This window comes from Filicampus tigris, chromosome 12 (genome assembly GCF_054856515.1).
Source record: "Filicampus tigris isolate MCC_2025a chromosome 12, RoL_Ftig_1.0, whole genome shotgun sequence".
NCBI lineage: Eukaryota > Metazoa > Chordata > Actinopteri > Syngnathiformes > Syngnathidae > Filicampus > Filicampus tigris.
Genome location: NC_141228.1, coordinates 2,676,644 through 2,695,404, shown reverse-complemented (window position 1 = coordinate 2,695,404; position 18,761 = coordinate 2,676,644). Strand labels below are relative to the sequence as shown.

Sequence of the window (18,761 nt, the reverse complement as noted above, 5' to 3'; positions counted from 1 at the left end):
ACGGAACGCAAGCGGTTTGCTAAACTGTGGGTACACTCTGCTTTACTCTTCCGGGCCTGTAGGCGTCAGTATGCCGTGACCAGGTTTAGCCTGCAGTGCGGTTTGACAGCATTTCATGTTTTCAAGGCTCATAGAACGAGTCGATACGCTGATTCCTCATTTATTCGAAACGACCGCAGCCTTTTCGCCTCTAATGTAAGTGTTGTTATTGTCATTTGGTGGGGTCTTTCGTGAACTCGGTAATATTTTCCACGGCTAACTATTTAGACTCTGCTAAGTGAGCTAGCATAGCTACAGTACCAGACAGGAAGTGACAGAAACTATTTGTGTACGGTGGGTAATGTCGTTTATCTGTCCCTTTTAACTTCACACTTTTACACCAGGTCTTCTTGGCAATTTTATGTTTTAAATACATGACAGTAAATATATACTATCATGTGTCAGCGAGCAGTACGTGTTAGGATTTGGTTTAATAAATACATTTTTTTTTTGTCTTGTAATTCAATCATTCTCATCAGTGACTTGTTTTTGTGAACTAGAGCCACCATGGACCCTCTAATGCACCTGGTTCGGCACAAAGTCTTCTGGAGACTCCATAGAGTAGGACTACTTTCCCGCAGGAGCCACTCGAGCTTCGCTGAGCCCGCTGCTGCTCCTGCATCCACTCACAGAAGGCAAATGAAATCCCCACTCCTGGTCTCTCGTCTCTATCAGCCCTCAAACCTGCGTGACATGGGCCCTGACAGCCGAATGCAAGGGGAGGTTACCTGTAAGAGCCAGAGGCTCATGCAGCGGGCAGGACTCATTCATCATTCTAATCCAGGGTGCTACTACTACCTTCCTGCCACTGTGCGCTCCATGGAGAAACTGGTGAGATGTAATAATGTAAACAATATTATAAACATATTGCCCTATATTCATCTGACTGTACCATAATTATTGTAATTAGAGATGTGTGGGTAAAGCTCCATGAAGCATTGTTTGCTTTCCTTTAAATTGTGCCAAAACAGATTCGGAGCTTTGGTGCTCCAGTGAAAGCAACTTGAGGAACATCTACTCGTTGAGTGAAGTCAAAAACAATCTATGTCGCTAAAGGGTTAAACATTCACTCACTCTTATCTTTCAGAAATAAAAGCAAAAAAAAAAAAAAAAAAAAGATACAGATTAACAGAACTGGGCACTTGACCCTTTTTGCCGGTCCGTCCTCCGTCCGCGACCTGGGTACCCTTCCGTTCTTGTGCCTCCGTCCTTATTCATAAAAATGATCGTCCTCAGACCCCGCCCGTCCTTGACCTTTTAACCCATTAAAGCCTGAAGGTCCTCGTGAGACATCACTCTAAAACCTACGGTCGTCTTTGGAGTCACCCTTGAAAACCTGACATTTTCGCTACCTACAAAATAATAGCTCAGACCCTGTAGCAGATAGAACATAATTCCCCCAAAATTTGAGAGCTTAGACATGTGGCTTTCACACTGGCCCGAGTTTATTAATTTTTACTGTATCAATCGAAGATGCAAGTGATGCACGATTTTTAATTTTTAAAAATCGAGTGGCAATTACCATGCTGTGTTCTCCTTACAAAGACGTTGAAATCGTCATTGTCTACGAATATATGTCTTAACCATACATCACGTTTGGATGGTTTCACGGCTTTAAAGTCCACGAGCGTGTCATCTATATCACTGCTGTGACTTTAGATCAGAGCTCCCGCAATTGACTGTGCGGCCATTACTTCTCGAAAAACTCTGGATATTCTCCGCCAACTCACGTCACCGTCATGTATATTCTGATGCCTTTCATTGTCTAAGAGACCGGGAATTGGATTTAAAAAAAAAGAAAATGACGTATACGCTCTCCCGGCTGTAAAGGGAGAAACACACAAGAGCGCTCCAGACTTTAGTGGTAGAAACGCAGTTATGCGCTCCCGTCCTTATGTCCGCACCCCAGAAAAAAAAAACGTCTGAGCATGACACCGCGGGAGGGATGATAAAGGCAGAGGTTTGTTTGAAGCTCATTAGCTTGCTAATTTACTATTCAAATCCGCTTACCCTACGGGCACCCTCTTCTGGGTTAACGGTTTGAAAAACCGCTTGCCACCACACGTTGGATGTGTGTCAGGAGACGAAGTGAGCGAGTCGAGTATTGTAATGTAACTGCTTTAACAGGTTGCTCCTCTTCCTGCTCACTTCCGGCTTTTGAAAATATGCTTTCACATGACACTGATGATGCTGGAAGACATATGTATTTGCAAGCCACTTCCCACAATCTTTATTTGGCCTTATAAAATCAAAACAATCCTAAATTCTTTAACATTGATTTTAGAGCTGGGTGATATGACTGAAATGTATATCACTATATAGGTGTTTCATATTGGTCGATAGCGATATTTTTTTGTCTTTTTTAACTATTGAAAATAATGACCTGGAGAAAAATGAATTTAAGATAAGATAAGATAAGAATGCCTTTATTGATCCCACAGTGGGGAAATTTTCGTTGTTACAGTAGCAAAGATATAGGTCACACAGGGGCGGCGGCATAATGTGGCCATTAATGTATAACAAGGTTAGGTTATTTTATTTTAAAATAATACTTAACTTTTAATAAGAGGTCAACATAACTATGAAAGAGTGAAATAAACTGGTCAATATAAAGATTAAATAAACTCAGTTTTAAACAATGTGCTTTGTAGGGCTGGGCGATATGTGTGGAAAACTCACAATCTAAGTATTTCATATCAGTCAATATTGATAATTACTGATTTTGTTTTAAACCTTTTTTTTTTTTTTTTAAATGACAGTTAACTGTTTTGTGTACATCGCTATGTAGCTTAATGTGCAGGTTCTCTTCCACCAGTGGATTGTAAATGCTTATTTGCCTTAAGTACCCCAAAGCGGTATTGTTGATACACATACACTAGCATTCATTCAATACAATACAATTTATGTTCACACAATATAAATAAACTAATACTCTCTTGCAGTGCATACTTTATTGTTGACCAACTGTCTTAGGACTACTTTATCTTTTTACCGGACTCATTATTGCCATGGTCCATTCATATTTTGCTTGCTTGATTTTAACTTATGTGCGATGCTGAGGGGTCGGATATGGTTAACTGGCGCTAGCATGTCAAAGACAGGGAACTCCTTTACTTGTACACTACGTCTCCATCCGGAGGTGTTTAATTGGGTTATTATGCATAATATAATTTTATTGTAAGAGTTGTCCTGAGTTGACATGTCATTTATTTGAACAAAGTTACGCAGCTCTGTGGCTCGGCTCGAGTATGGCGCACAGCCGGCGGTTCCGCATGCATGCTCAGTTGGGTTAGCTGCTGCTACTTTGTTGGTTTAAATGCTTCTTCTTCATTGATTTAGCGGCTTCTTCTTCGTGTATGGGGGTGGATGTCCGCTACCTACATCACGCACCATGTCGCGATCGGGTTTGTTTTCTAATTTTTTCTCTATCCAATGTTTTATCAAAGCCATTTTCTATTGATATCGATCATGTGCCAATCGCGATACATATTGATATTGAATTATCGGTCCAGCCCTAATTGATTTCCACGGGGTCACCATTACTAACACACACAAAAAAACATTGTTCAATAATTCGGTGGTTATTGCACAAGTTGGCACCAAAACAACCTGTCAAAACAATGACAGCTGCCAAACCGTTTTGAGCGGTCACGTGACATTAGCAGAACGATACAAACTCTGAAGAACTATTTTGAACCAGTGTGATTCAGGAAGGCTGATACAAGCTTCGAGGTTTCAGGTTCATGTGATCAACTCTTGTAATACAAAATTGCCAAAAGAAGAACATGTTCTAACAGAATCTAAACTGCATCACTGTAGTCTGCCTTTAAATATAAATATGTATATATTTTGAAAATGTAAAGGTTGGTTTATCTAACAATATGTTTATGTTTGTGGTGGTTGTTTCCAGTGGTATACATGTACATCAGCTTCTTACCAGAATAGTAGAAATAGCTCTCAATGTGATGCAGTGATGTTTTTCATCTCAACAACTAAAGTGAACTCCCGTTTATCGCAGGGTCCCAGACACCTCAGTAGGATAAAATCCACGATAGAGACCAGCTGATTGCTTTTATTTAGTTGTATTTTGTACAGTTTAAAAATAGTTCATGTCCAAAATGATTAATATCCATTCTCAATACAAGGAGATCCAATGTTCAAGTTGTATGGTTGTTTAGAAGGCTCAGTTATGCTAAATGTTTCCTGGATCTTTGAGAAACGAGGTGGCAATTTACAATTTCCTCAAACCACCAGGTGAGAGTGATCGACCAGGAAATGCAGCAGATAGGTGGGCAGAAGCTGGACATGCCCAGTTTGTGCTCCGCTGATCTGTGGAGAACCAGTAAGCGTTGGGACTTGATGGGAAAGGAGCTGTTCCGTCTACAAGATCGCCATGGTGTTGACTACTGTTTGGGACCCACGCACGAGGAGGCCGTGACCCATCTGGTGGCTCACCAGACCACGCTGTCTTACAGGCAGATGCCTCTATTGTTGTATCAGGTTAGTTTGGGCTTTTGGGGGGAGACAACTAGGGATGTCCCAATCACGTGATCTGAAATTGGGCCAGATCAAGTCATTTTCAGCTTAATGGAATCGGGGGGATGAGAGGGTTGCTTAAAACATCCATCCATCCATTATCTGTACCGCTTCTCCTCACAAGGGTCGCGGGGCGTGCTGGAGCCTATCCCAGCTGTCTTTGGGCAGTAGGCGGGGGACACCCTGAACTGGTTGCCAGCCAATCGCAGGGCACACAGAGACAAACATCCGCACTCACAATCACACCTAGGGGCAATTTAGAGTATCCAATCAACTTACCATGCATGTTTTTGGAATGTGGGAGGAAACCGGAGTGCCCGGAGAAAACCCACGCAGGCACGGGGAGAACATGCAAACTCCACACAGGGAGGCCGGAGCCGGGATCGAACCCACGACCTCTGAACTGTGAGGCGGACGTGCTAACCAGTCGGCCACCGTGCCGCTTGCTTAAAACATTTTTTATTTATTTATTATTTTTAAGAGAGGGATATGGTGTTATATGTTATGTTGTCGTTTTTGCGGCAACTGCTATAGTGTTGTACACATGGGGGGCCTTTCCATGTTGTATGCGATAGGCACGCATGATAATGGTACTAAAGTCTCTACATGAATTGGCGGCACAGAAACACCATTCATTAATTATACCATGACCGATTACGATGGCTTCGCCCGTGCTAAGCGGTCACGGGGTGGGAGCGGGTTCAAACTCGGGGTTGGTAACGTACAATAAGTATTAAAGTATACAAAGTGTGGCTCCCTGCATGGATGGAGTACACACTTAGAATGAGAACAGAAGAAGTTGTGATTGAACTCTATTCATACAACTCGTTTTTCACAATAATACTGTAATTAGTAATTACAATAACAATAATTTGTGCCTTTGAGTAGTATCTTACCTGTGTATATGTGTTTCCGTGGTGTTTGTGTGTGAATACTCATTTTCTGAAGAAATGTAACTCCCGAAGTCAAAGCTAATTTCCTGTTAGCTTTTGTTTTAAAAACAAAGCATATTTTGATTTTAAATACACAATGTGCGTGATTATTGTCTGTTGTGTGTTTAGTTTTACAGTAAACCCCAACTGGGGTGTTATTAAACATCTTTAAGCACACTCGGGGACGGCAGAATCACATATGCTACACGTTTGCTATGCAAGCAATATGGTGCATTCAGGGTAATTTCACAACATCTGGAACTTATAAAGCACGCGTCGTTCTGCCCATTAACGCGTCGTTCTGCCCATTAACCGTTTTTCTTCAATTATAACATTTTAAAGATCAAGAAAAGCCAAAATCGAAGTCATGATTAAGTTTTGATTAATCGTCAAATCATAATTTACGGCGCACTGCTTGAGGACCATGGATGTTGACATTGCACATTACACTACATTATAATGTTCACAGTGTACATTCCTTGAAAGTTTGTTTTACTACTAGACATTTTTTTAATTGTATTTTCCTGTTGATAGTTGTTTTAATTTTTCATTTTTAATCAATTTAATTTGTTTTCTTATATTAATAACACATTATATATTTTGGGGTGGGTATTTCATAATCGTTCTGTTACGAGCACAGTATTGTGATTAAATTGCTTTTATTGGATGAAAAAGTGAATGCAAACACAGCTCCTTCAAAGTAGCCCGTAGATGAGCTGCACACAAATCATTAGTGATAACTTTCGGATCCACGGTGTAAGTTCATTTCACAAAGTGTGCCATTATTTTCAAAATGGATCTTTATGGAACTTTAATTTCTCATGAAAACGCCACAATCCAGAAATTTGGGACACCCTCAGATTTCACTGAATCAAACTTTTTTGGTGGTTGCACACACATTTCCAGGTTACACATGGTGGGTGTTTCAGAAGCCTAAACGGGAAAATTGCCGTGTCTGAAAGTGTGTAAGAGGCGCGCGTAAGGAATTACCTTAAATGCCAATGGGAGAATATGTCCTTAAGTCAACAAAGCAGCATAGCATTGAAATGAAAGTTAGATTTGATACATCCAAAAGTCAGACAACAATAAGCATCTGCTTTTTGTCTTCAACAGATCACCCGCAAATTCCGCGATGAGCCAAAGCCAAGGTTTGGTCTCCTTCGAGGAAGGGAGTTCTACATGAAGGACATGTATTCTTTTGACGTCAGTGAGGAAGCCGCTTATGAGACCTATGAATCTGTGTGTCACGCATACACTCGGCTCTTTGCGCGACTCGGCCTGCGTTGTGTGCAAGTGCAGGCCGACACGGGGAACATAGGTGGAAAACTCTCCCATGAGTTCCAGCTGCCAGCAGACATTGGTGAAGACAGACTTCTGGTCTGCGGGAGCTGTGAGTTCTCTGCCAATATAGAAACAATGCTGTCTAACAGAACTGACTGCCCACAGTGCAAAACTGGGACCCTTACTGAGTCCAAGGGCATAGAGGTCGGCCACACCTTTTATCTGGGCAAAAAGTATTCTGACATGTTCAACGCCGCGTTCAGCAATGCCCAAAACAAGCCGACCGTTGCGGAAATGGGCTGCTACGGCCTCGGATTGACGCGTATTCTCGCTGCAGCCATCGAGGTGATGTCAACGGAAGATAGTATACGCTGGCCAGGTCTTCTAGCACCTTACCAGGTTTGCATTTTACCCCCCAAGAAGGGCAGCAAGACGGTTGAGGCAACAGGGGTGGCTGAAGAGCTTGTTCAAACATTAGAACAGACTTTGCCTCATCTGAGAGGTGAGGTTGTTCTTGATGACCGCACCCAGATGACCATCGGCAAGAGGCTGAAGGACGCCAGCCGACTGGGCTACCCGTATGTCGTTGTGATTGGACAGAGAGCGCTGGAGGACACACCCAAGTTTGAGGTGATCTGCCAACAGACTGATGAGACGATGTTTTTAAGTAAGGATGAGTTTTTTTGTCTTTTGGGAAAAGTGGAAATCGCGTGACTGAAATTGGGTCTGAGCTGTCTCTTAATATTAATTTAATGAACTGCATAAAAGTGGGGTGTGGAATATGGTGATTCAAGTGAACAAGGGTACATGACATTGTGTAAGTCTTAGTAAAAGGACTGACAGTAGTGCTGGACTTTTAATGGCTGAGAACCACTGGAAATTATGTACAAATGCCCACTGCATGAGCCATGACATTGTATCTCTCGCAGAACAAATAAATCACAATATGATTCGCCATATCTGAAATGCCAGTTTACCAATTACTCCAAATTACTGTAAGGAAGTGTTGCCTTTCCCTTCCATTGAATAAAATAGATTGTTTATTCTCGACCATGTTTTTTTTTTGTATGTGTGTGTACAATACTGTAGGAATGAGAGAACGATTGGAGGGAAAACTGTGAACAGTAGACATAAGGTCTCACCTTTTATTAACCTTTTGCTTTCTTATAACACCTACGAATGTGGTATTTAACTTACGTATAAATTATATTTACAGTTGTGAGTGCGCACGCGCGTGTATTTCTGTTTCCTGGACCAATTTCTGAGACGGAACATATGTTCATGGCTGTTTCCGCGCGGACTATTTGGCCAGTCGTACAATCGTTACACGTGCACTCTGACAGTCTCGTTCAATTTTCACTTAATTTTGACGGCAACTCTTTCATTTGACTTTCGAAAACAGCGCACAAAATAACCTTTGACTATTCATGGCTTCGCCCGCCATACAAAATGACAGCGACGATGACGACGTTTTCGCGGAAGCGTTTAAGCGCCATAAGTACAAAAATGCCTTCAGCGAAGAAAAATGGGAAGAGGTAAGAACTTACTGTAGCTCTACAAATGTATTAATGGTGCATCTTTTCTGACGAGGCGGCTCATATTCATATTTTATGTTAGCTAGCTAAGGGAGCTAGCTGGTTGTGTTCTCTGGCTTCTGTTTAAACATGTGAGCATGTTTGTAAACATGGCCGCGGTGTTATGCAGATTTATTTAAAGCTAGAACGTAAACATCTTTATTGGTGATTGTTGACTTGGCCAAGTGTGTGTGACACCGACATTATTAACAATCATGTGACGTTACATCATCCCTCATACTCTTGAGTGACATGCACATTAATTTATTTGTACAGAAAAATTGTTTACATAAATAAATATTGAATTGAAGTTCCGTACGTCTCTTTGCTCTGGTCTTATTTAGGAGTTTGATAAAATACCCATGTTCATGAAAACGGTACCCGATGAGATTGACCCCAAAGAATATCCAGAGCTAGCACATATCCAGGCTATCATCCACGATGAAGACAGGACCCCAACAGGTAGGTGTGCCACAAATACTAGCCCTGTGTTAAAATGAACTGTAAATAATATGGTAATATCCTACGTGTCCAACGTTAATTAAACCAAACTGATTTCTCTCATTCTCCAGAAAAAGCACAAAGTTTAAAGAATGAGGGCAATGAATTTTTCAAAGAGAAGAATTACCAAAAGGCCATAGTGGCATACACAGCAGCTTTGAAGAATAAATGTGGTGACCAAGACCTGCATACTGTTCTTCTTACCAACCGAGCAGCAGCACACTTTCATCTTGGTACAACATTCTCCTTTAATCACCACAAAGAAATCAATTTCCTTATAAATGACCAGGAGTACCTTTTTGGATATGATCTGTTGACATATAGGTAACATGCGATCTTCACTGAATGATGCTGCAACCGCAAAGAAAACCACACCAGACCATCTTAAAGCCTTGATTAGAGGTATGTATATAAAATATAAAAATGCCTATCCTTGCCATAAGAGGTATTTAGCACAAATTAGGTAGCTGAAATAGTATCGCATGCCTTGTAGCGCTATTTTTTTTAATGTTTGACTTAAAGGGAAGTCAACCCAAACATATTTTTTTCAAGAATATGTTCTATGCAGGCCCACTAGTTGAAAGACGGCGTAATAACACGTGAATGATACGTTTGTGGAATATGAGTTAAGCAGCAAAAGCCACCCTTTTTTAGCCATCTCAAGTGTCGGCCATTTTGTCACTTCTGTCATCTGAAAATGACATCGCAAATGATCAGGTAACAACCAATCACGGCTCAGCTTCAGAAAACAGGTGAGCTGTGATTGGTCGTTAGCTGAGCAACTGTGAAGTCATTTTCAGTCGACAGAAGTGACAAAATGGCCGCCCCATGGCTGAAAACAAGTGGATTAACACTTATTCCACAAACGCAATATTTATCAGAATACCTTGTTTCAACTCGTTGGCCTGCATTGAACATCCATCATCCATCCTTTATCTTTACCGCTTATCCTCACAAGAGTCACGGCCGTGCTGTTTGGTTTGACTTCCCCTTCAAACAAGTTAGCTGATTGATTTTTTTCGCCTAACTTTAATGGCTTGTATATTTTATTAAATACCAGACAGTGACATCATTATTGAGGAAGATTGAATTCAGTGTCATTCAAAATGGTTATCAGTTTGATTTAATCAAACCTTATTATTGAACTTGTTTTACAAGCTGCATTGTGGTCATCTAGGAATGTGATTAGTATTTATAATTGGATGTGATGCTGTGTTCAGGTGCTCAGTGTTGCATTGAGTTGCGTAACTTTGCGGCAGCCATTCAGTGGTGTGACGAGGGTCTCAAAGCTCATCCTACAGACAAGAAGTTACAGGACCTGAGAACAACAGCAGACAAACATAAGGTAGCATCATTCCTCAAGGGAAATTAGTGTCAATTTATAAAATTCAATGTTTGGATTCTGTTTGTTCTTAACCACAGAGGTCAGCAGAAAGAGATGCTAGAAAGGCCAAGGTTAATGAAAAGAAGTTGAATAATAAGAAAGAAGCGCTTATGGCGGCGATAAAGGTAATAAAAAGACATTCAAATCTTCTGTCCCTGACTGGGACAAACTTCAAGCTTAATCTTGTGTGTCACATCATGTTTTTGTTTTAGGAGCGAGGCATCAATCTCCTCCAGTCTGTGAAGCCTCTTCAGTCAGGTTCAGACGCTGAGGATGATGACGAAGGGTCTTCAACTGCAATAGCCGAGCTGAGCCTGGATGGTCTCAGCTCACACAAGGCCACCGGAGCTCAGGTCTTCCTGGATGAGCAGCACGCCCTGCATTGGCCTGTGCTCTTCCTCTATCCGGAACATCAGCAGAGTGACTTCATCTCTGCTTTCTGTGAGAACAACAGGTAGACCTCCTGGCATGATTTTAGAGAATAGTCTGTTTTTATTTTATTTATTTTTTTAGTTTTTTAAATTTTACAATCTAATATTTTTTGCATTAGTTTTTTAGATCACTTTGCTGTCATGTTTGGCGAGGAACTCCCACCTTGGGATGTGGACCGAAAATATCACCTCCAAAATTTGCAGGTTTGTACTCTACTTCTAAAAAAATATATACATTTTCAGTAAAACAACTTTAAGCATACAAGTAATGTCTAAAACAAATGACTACCGTACTTAATACGTTTTGTTTTACTGAATGCAGATCTATTTCTTAAAGTCAAAGTGACTGATTGTGAGCCACTTATAAGTGTTGGTGTTACAAACACGAGTGTGTACTTGTAATAAATTGCAATGTGATTGCATACGCCACATTTGCTATTACATTGACAATTGCAGTTTTGTAGTAGTTGCAAGTAATCCACTGATCCCATTTAGAGTGACAGTTAAACTGTTTTATTTGATCAGTAACCACCTTCTTACTCTGTACTGTAGCTGTTCTTTGAGGATGAAGAGAGGAAGACACTCTACAAAGTTGAACCAGATACTTCACTTTTAAAAGTGTTGCAACACAAAAGGTAATTTTGTCTAAGGGTGGGCGATATGGGCAAAAAAAAACAACCTAGATATTTTTTCAAAAAACTCAATAACGATAATTTGATATCCCACCAAAAATATTTTAAATCTGCACTTGCTTCACATACATTGGCTACCGTATTCAGAATAAAGTGATGACTGACTTGAGTCGTTATGCTTTTAGAGGCAGTATTAATACTCGATAATGTAAAATTACACATCGTGAAAGCAAGATTGACGATGATAACGATATATATCGCCCACCTCTAATTTTGTCCAATTAGTTGAAGGGAAGGACAGCATTTATGAAATATTTCAGAAATGTTCCAGTACTGGTGTCATAAAAGTGCTTTTAAAATGCCTCACGACCAACCAGCACATAAACGAGATTCGGAGGCGTTTGTTGCATTTTTTGAGGAGAGTAGGCAACATCTGTGGCAGGACAACTAGTGACTTCTTCACCATGACAAAACGCCTGCTCACAGTGCCCTGATCATCCCACAGTTCCTGGCAAAGTAGAATTTTGCTGTGCGTTCCAATTACTAGTCACCTGACCTGACTGTCTTTTTCCCCTGTCCGAAATTTAAGAGGGTCCTCAAGGAGGCCCAATTTGAACACATAAACAGCATCCAGATGCCTGTGAAGCTTTCAAGGAGTATATAAGTGTGGCAGAGAAGGTCTGAAAGTCAGTTAGGCCGAAAGATTATCAAGCTTTTTTTGTCATGAGTTTACCCCTTCCTTTAGATTATCCTGTGGTCTGAGTCATTATGAGTGGATTCTAGAGTCTGAAATGGGTTGGGCTGGCAATCTTAAACATGTTCAATATTTTGACCAAAAATCTCTGTGTTGGGAAAGTTGACAACTCCCAACTCATGACTCAATGAATAGTAACGTGAAATGGAATGTAGCTATTCAAGACGCGAACTGAGTGAAGAACAAGGAAGTGGGTGTAAATAAAAACATATGTCCTGCCCTTGTTATGAGGATAATAACAGCAGCCATTATCTTAATTTAAGAAAACAGCTCGAGCTCGCCCAATAGACTCTTTTCACGGCATCTCCAGGATTTTGTTCGTCTTTCCTTTAAGGATTTTCCCTTGAAAACTAGTCCCAAGTCCGCGATCACCATCCTTCTGTCCTCTTGTGCGTGTTGTTGCATCTTTGTTTTTGCTAGATCACCTTTCATCACACAAGATTTTTGTCTCTGTGAACTAGATTCTAGATCAGTGATGGAACAGAATCTTTATGCATGTGGTTTACTCTCTTGATTATTGGAGCACGCCACACACAGTATGATCAAATTTGTCAAATGCCTGATTATTTTTTTTCTTTTCTTGTCTTCACGTGTGGGTTGTGTAACGTATAAAAAGTGTCTTAGGTTTGTACCAAGCCTAAACTCCAGAGGGATTACTTCCAAAAGTAAAGCTTTTACTTTAGATTTTAAAACTAAATATATTTCGTGACACTAGTCCTGTAACTTTTTCTTCCGTGTATAAATCTCAAAAGTTCCCTTTTATTTTTTTCACACACTTATTTTGGAGCCAAAAATAAATAACCAGCAAATGATTGCACTATTGTACTAGTATCTCTGAAGGATCTGAATCTATATGAATGGCTTTATATTATCCAACAGGTTAACCAAAAACCAAATTGGGAATTGCACATCGCCTAATCAGGTCAAAGTCTAAGAGTCAGCGTGCCCTGATCTGAGCACGGGACCAGCTGGTGAAGATCAGCCCCATAGGCAGGGCCAGCCAGGGAGGAGACCAACCCACATTATGTTTAGATTTTGAAGAGTATAAATGTGAGGGCTGCATGTTAGACCCTGCCCCTTTTCTGCCTTAATCCGTCTCAGGTGAGAGCATTCGCGAGGATGGAAAAGCTGCCCAGATCTTATCATTGTATGATTCCTGAACTTCAGAGATGGTAAAGAAAACTGACGAGAAAATTCAATAGATTTAGTCTTTATTTATATTGGACACCGTCTTGAAAGATAGAACGAACACGCATTCAGTAAGTAGTTGTTTTGTAAATTGCTAGTTGGACTTATGGACTCCAGATCTACAAAACATCCCAACATGACTCTTGGCGTATTTGCCTGGTTTACTATCGACATTTTGCTCATTATATTTTTATACTTGGCATCTATTTCACACCATCCATCCATCCATCCATCCATTCATTATCTGCCGCTTATCCGAGGTGGGGTCGCGGATGCAGCAGCTTTAGCAGGGAAGCCCAGACTTCCCTCTCCCAAGCCATGTCTTCCAACTCTTCCGGTGGGATCCCAAGGCGTTCCTAGGCAAGCCGGGAGACATAGTCTCTCCAGCGTTTCCTGGGTCGTCCTTCTGGCTCCTGCCGGTGGGACATGCCCGTAACACCTCACCAGGGAGGCGTCCATCCCGGAGACATCCTAATCAGATGCCCGAGCCACCTCAACTGGCACTTCTCACCGCGGAGGAAGTGCAGCTCGACTCTGAGTCCCTCCTGGATGGACTGATTTCTGACCCTATCTCTAAGAGAGAGCCCGGACACCCTGCGAAGGAAACCCATTTCGGCCACTTGTATCCGAGATCATCTTCTTTTGGTCATGACCCACAGGAAGACCATAGGCGCGAGTAGGAACGTAGATCGATTCGTAAATCGAGAGCTTTGCCTTTCGGCTCAGTTCCTTCTTCACCACGACAGACCGATACAGAGTCTGCATCGATCCGCCTGTTGATCTCCCGTTCTATCCTACCCTCACTCGCAAACAAGACCCCAAGATACTTGAACTCCTTCACTTGGGGCAGAATCTTATCTCCGACCTGGAGAGGGCACTTCGCCCTTTTCCTACTGAGGACAATGGTCTCAGCTTTGGAGGTGCTGATTTTCATTCTGACCGCTTCACACTCTGCTGCGGACCGCTCCAGTGAGAGTCGGAGACTGTGGCTTGAAGAAGCCAACAGCACCACATCATCTGCAAAAAGCAGGGATGCAATACTGAGGCCACTAAACCGGACCCGCTCGACACCTCGGCTGCACCTAGAAATTCTGTCCATAAAAGTTATGAACAGAATCGATGACAAAGGGCAGCCTTGGCGAAGTCCAACGCTCACCGGAAACGAATACGACTTACTGCCGGCAATGCGGACCAAACTCTGACATCGGTGGTACAGAGACCAAACAGTCCTTATCAGGGGGCTCAGTACCCCGTACTCCCGAAGCACCCCCCACAGAACTCCCTGAGGGACACGGTCGAACGCCTTCTCCAAGTCCACTAAACACATGTAGACTGGTTGGGTGAACTCCCATGCGCCCCAGAGGACCCTGCTGAGCCTTTATGAACTCCGGGCGGATCTCATCCACCCCTCGGGGCGAGGAACTTTTTAACTACTTCGGTTACTTCAACCCCAGAGATAGGAGAGCCTACCTCAGAGTGTCCAGGCTCTGCTTCCTCAGTGGAAGGTGTGTCGGTGGAATTGAGGAGGACTTCAAAGTATTCTCCCCACCGACCAACAAAGTCCTGAGTTGAGGTCATCAGCAAACCATCCCCACGATATACAGTGTTAATGGTGCACTGCTTTCCTCTCCTGAGACGCTGGATGGTGGACCAGAATTTCCTCAAAGCTGTCCGGAAGTCGTTTTCCATGGCCTCGCCAAACTCCTCCCACACCCGAGTTTTTGCCTCAGCAATAGGGTTGGGCACCAAGAAACGGGCATCAAGTGGAACCAGGTCCATCATTCCGGTTCTCCCGGAACAGTTCAGATTTCAGAATGTCGGTGCTAAGTTTCGATTCCTAGTTGGCTACGAAAGAAGTACGACCGATTTAAAAAAAAAAAAAAAAAAAAAAAAAAAAAAAAAAAAAAAAAAAAAAAAAGCCATAGAACTGACAGCTCATGACCCAAAAGTCAGAATCGGCTACGTACGTCTAATGGCAACATTGAGCCAACAAGTTCAACACATAAATGCACATATCCAGCTCATATTTAGCTTATAGCATACACAGCTGCAGCATGTACATCAATACTGTACATACAGATACATCATATGGTTACATAGACTGCTTGGATTAGATAGACTTTCCTTGCTTGCCCTTAAAATGCAGCATTGTGTATGTCATATATAATTTTTCTAAAGCAAGACAAGCTTAGCCAATCAATTGGTGTTTAGTAGCACTTATATAGACTGCTTGGATTAGATAGACTTTCCTTGCTTGCCCTTAAAATGCAGCGTTGTGTATGTCATATATAATTTTTCTAAAGCAAGACAAGCTTAGCCAATCAATTGGTGTTTAGTAGCACACTTTCAGTAACAGCTACATTATTGTATTGACATGAACTTCTAAAAAATAAAGCTCTTATGAAAAATAATTAGGGCTGTCAATTTAGCGCGTTATTTTCTAAGTTAATCCAACCCCCTTTTGACGCCATCAATTTCTTTGATCGCGTGATTAAGGTTTCCATAGCAATCAGCCTCTGCATTGATGAAGGCTGCTGGTCGCCATGATCTATACATGTATCTTGACAAAAAAAGCTTTAGCGTAGAGGAGGCGTTACATCTGCTTCAAAATATTGACGATGAGGATGAATTGCTCGGCAAACACATGCACGGCTGTGTCCCCCTTAGGATTGGGCACCGAAACCCCGGATTCGAGTGGAATCAGTTCCATCATTCCAGTTCACCCGGAACCGTTCAGATTTTATAATGTCGGTGCTAAGTTTCGATTCCTAGTTAGCCGTGCGGAAGAGCTACGAACAAAGTACGACCGATTAAAAAATAAATAAATAATAATAATAATAAAAAGTGTGCGCGCAGCCTCGGGCTCCTGCCGCCGAAGATGCGTAGCAATAGCACGTTAGCTCGCCCCCACTCGCACTCAGCTCCTCGGCCCGCTTCGTCCCGGCGGCGATGACTCTGGGCGGGCCAATTCCCACAGATCTCCACAGCTGCGCGGCACCGCGGTGGCAGCAGTCGCCCTTCACGGGGTCGGTCATCCTGCCCGGGCCGGCTCATTCGGCCGACGCCTAGCCATAAAATGATGCGATGCAGCTCATAACCCAAACTCAGAATCGGCTTAGTACCGGTACGTCTAATTGCAACATTGAACCAACAAATGCACATATCCAGCTAATATTTAGCTTAGATCATACCTAGCTGCAGCATATACATAAATACTGTACCTACATACATATACATCATATGGTTACATAGACTGCTTGGATTAGATTAGACTTTCCTTGCTTGCCCTTAAAATGCAGCGTTGTGTTTGTCATATATATTTTCCCTCTAAAGCAAGACAAGATTAGCCAATCAATTGGTGTTCAGTAGCATGCTTTCAGATGAAAGTGTATGTGTGTGTGTTTGAAAATGGCTGAGAGGCTGTTTGCGTGAGTTGAGAATTCCTTGTTTCAACTAGTGGGCTTGCATGGAGCATATTCTTAAAAACTACCGTATTGGCCCGAATATAAGACGACCCCCTCTTTTTCAAGACTCAAGTTTGAAAAAAGTATTTTTGAACACCAAATTTTTATACAGAAAATAATTACAGTACATCTGAAACAAATGATTGTAACAATATATTTGAGAGAAAGGGCATGTTATTTTGCCTCATTCAAATCTTAATATCTGAACATTTAAATATGTAAACTAAAGTGCAATCACATTCGTAAATGAATGGCTTCTGGTTTTTGAAATGTAAATAAACCAATCTATTGTGATCAAACAACAAAATTGCAATAACTGCATTAACCATCAAAGTGAAGTCTAACTAACTGTAGTCTTGAAACAAATCAAAAAAGGAAAAACATTGCAATAAAATAATGCAAACTGGTTTAACTTGAGAGTATCTGAGATCTATTATGACAGAACATTACTCCTCACAAACAATTATCTGCCTCGCTGTGCTCAGTGTCGCTTTTTTTTTGGTAAGAATCTGAATCGAGAATCGATAGGAACCGGAATCGAATCAAAGAACCGGAAACGGAATCGTCCAAATTCAAACGAACCCTACTCAGCAACCGCCGAAACTGTATTCCGCTTGGCCAGCCGGTATCTGTCAGCTGCCTCCGGGGGCCCGCAGGCCAAAAAGGTCCAATAGGACTCCTTCTTCAGCTGAACAACATCCCTTACCGCTGTTGTGGGTTCGGTGATCTATTTCACACACAGGTTATGATTTCATCACGATAATAACATAATTGCCTAACCATCCTTTATCTTGGAGATTGAGCAACATCTGCACTGGTCTATGGAAAGTTATTTCCTGCAAAAATCAGACTTAGGCAAAAAAAAATTGAGGTAGGCATTCATGTTATTTGCAGAGGTGGGCAAATCAGACTGACGTACCGGTCCGTCACTGATGGACGCAGATTTCGCTGACGAATGGCGGATCTCTTTTTAAAAATGGAGGAATAAGCACTGATGGAAGTGTTTTTTTGTCCATCAGTGTAATCGTCACTGATGGCGTGGTCCGTCACTGTCACAAAATGGCCGCCCCCAGAGATAGCTAAACCGGGTGACTCATGAAACGTCTGAGGGCATTTATGCATGCATCGGTATCCAACGTAGACGCTACCTCTAGATGAATCGCTCGACTTGCCAAGCCAGTAGATATTACTCCGTACATTCTGCAGAAAGATCTCCCTCGTTTTACTTCAATTGGACCAAAATAATCAACCCCAGTGTTGGCAAAAGGGGTCTAGTCTGGTAAAGCCCTTGCTCCAGGTAAATTTGCCATCTTTTGTTGTATTGTAGCGCTTACAAATGCAGCACTCTCCAATGATTTTCCTTATGGCATAGCTGCCCTTTGTGATCCAAAACTTTCTTCCAGAAGGGGATGCTGTTGTTTTGTGTTTGATGCAATCAATTTCTTTGGTCTTGTATCCGGGAGTTTATTTTCCATTTGTGACATTTTTAATGTCTACTTTTGTTGTACTGTTTGTGTGTCATTATCATGGTGGGGTTTGAACTCTTGGGCAGTAGGATTTAAACTTCCCGAAACACCAGTTAAAAATCCCAGCCACAGAGGATATAATTCTCACAACTTGTTTACACCTTTTTATGGACCTAGCTCTTGACTATGCACTTTCTGTTTTGCAGGTTTTTTGTCAAGGTGGGTACGCCCAGTTTCATCATCTTGGTGAATGGCTCATCATTCTGGAAGCAGTATTTAACAGGAAAAAAAATAAGGGGATTGTGATACTGCTGACCTTCAGTTTTTATATTGTATAAGACAATGTTCACACACGGCCAAAGACTTTATTCGCCGAAAGAAAATTGACTTTGTTGTGGAAATGGGAGCAAAAGCCAGCGTATATCCACATCAGGAATCACCAACCTTTTGAACCTGAGAGTTCCTTCATCAACATTGATTCAAAGGGTTAACACTTCCATGCATGCTTCTGAAATTTGCTCAAATTACCTTTTAATTGTGACTTCTCAATAATTATCATGAATGAACCAAGTATCCATC

The 18,761-nt window shown here is 41.8% G+C and overlaps 2 protein-coding genes across 3 annotated transcripts; both read left to right on the top strand.

Moving 5' to 3' along the window:
- pars2 (prolyl-tRNA synthetase 2, mitochondrial) lies at positions 1-7,836 on the top strand. 2 transcript variants are annotated; one of them, XM_086047406.1, is made up of 4 exons: positions 1-195; positions 540-870; positions 4,294-4,539; positions 6,621-7,836. In XM_086047406.1, exons 1-4 carry the CDS (start codon positions 116-118, stop codon positions 7,500-7,502), a joined length of 1,539 nt encoding a protein of 512 aa, XP_085903532.1. In that variant the 5' UTR covers positions 1-115; the 3' UTR covers positions 7,503-7,836. The 2 variants fall into 2 exon arrangements, with proteins under 2 accessions (XP_085903532.1, XP_085903533.1); XM_086047407.1 differs by having other exon boundaries at positions 185-333.
- Positions 7,837-7,996: 160 nt separating this feature from the next.
- ttc4 (tetratricopeptide repeat domain 4) lies at positions 7,997-18,761 on the top strand. The gene is made up of 10 exons (XM_086047408.1): positions 7,997-8,323; positions 8,707-8,824; positions 8,935-9,096; positions 9,188-9,265; positions 10,084-10,208; positions 10,286-10,372; positions 10,460-10,701; positions 10,798-10,882; positions 11,231-11,313; positions 18,389-18,761. The coding sequence occupies exons 1-10, from the start codon at positions 8,216-8,218 to the stop codon at positions 18,486-18,488; spliced, it is 1,188 nt and encodes a 395-aa protein (XP_085903534.1). The 5' UTR covers positions 7,997-8,215; the 3' UTR covers positions 18,489-18,761.

Bases quoted from the DNA above. Each gene is read 5' to 3' on its own strand.
- pars2 (XM_086047406.1), top strand. From the start codon at position 116: ATGTTTTCAAGGCTCATAGAACGAGTCGATACGCTGATTCCTCATTTA. The intron at 196-539 runs GTAAGTGTTGTT...TTTGTGAACTAG, and splicing joins GCAGCCTTTTCGCCTCTAAT to AGCCACCATGGACCCTCTAA. The intron at 871-4,293 runs GTGAGATGTAAT...TCAAACCACCAG, and splicing joins TGCGCTCCATGGAGAAACTG to GTGAGAGTGATCGACCAGGA.
- ttc4 (XM_086047408.1), top strand. From the start codon at position 8,216: ATGGCTTCGCCCGCCATACAAAATGACAGCGACGATGACGACGTTTTC. The intron at 10,702-10,797 runs GTAGACCTCCTG...TTTTTGCATTAG, and splicing joins GCTTTCTGTGAGAACAACAG to TTTTTTAGATCACTTTGCTG. The intron at 11,314-18,388 runs GTAATTTTGTCT...TCTGTTTTGCAG, and splicing joins AAAGTGTTGCAACACAAAAG to GTTTTTTGTCAAGGTGGGTA.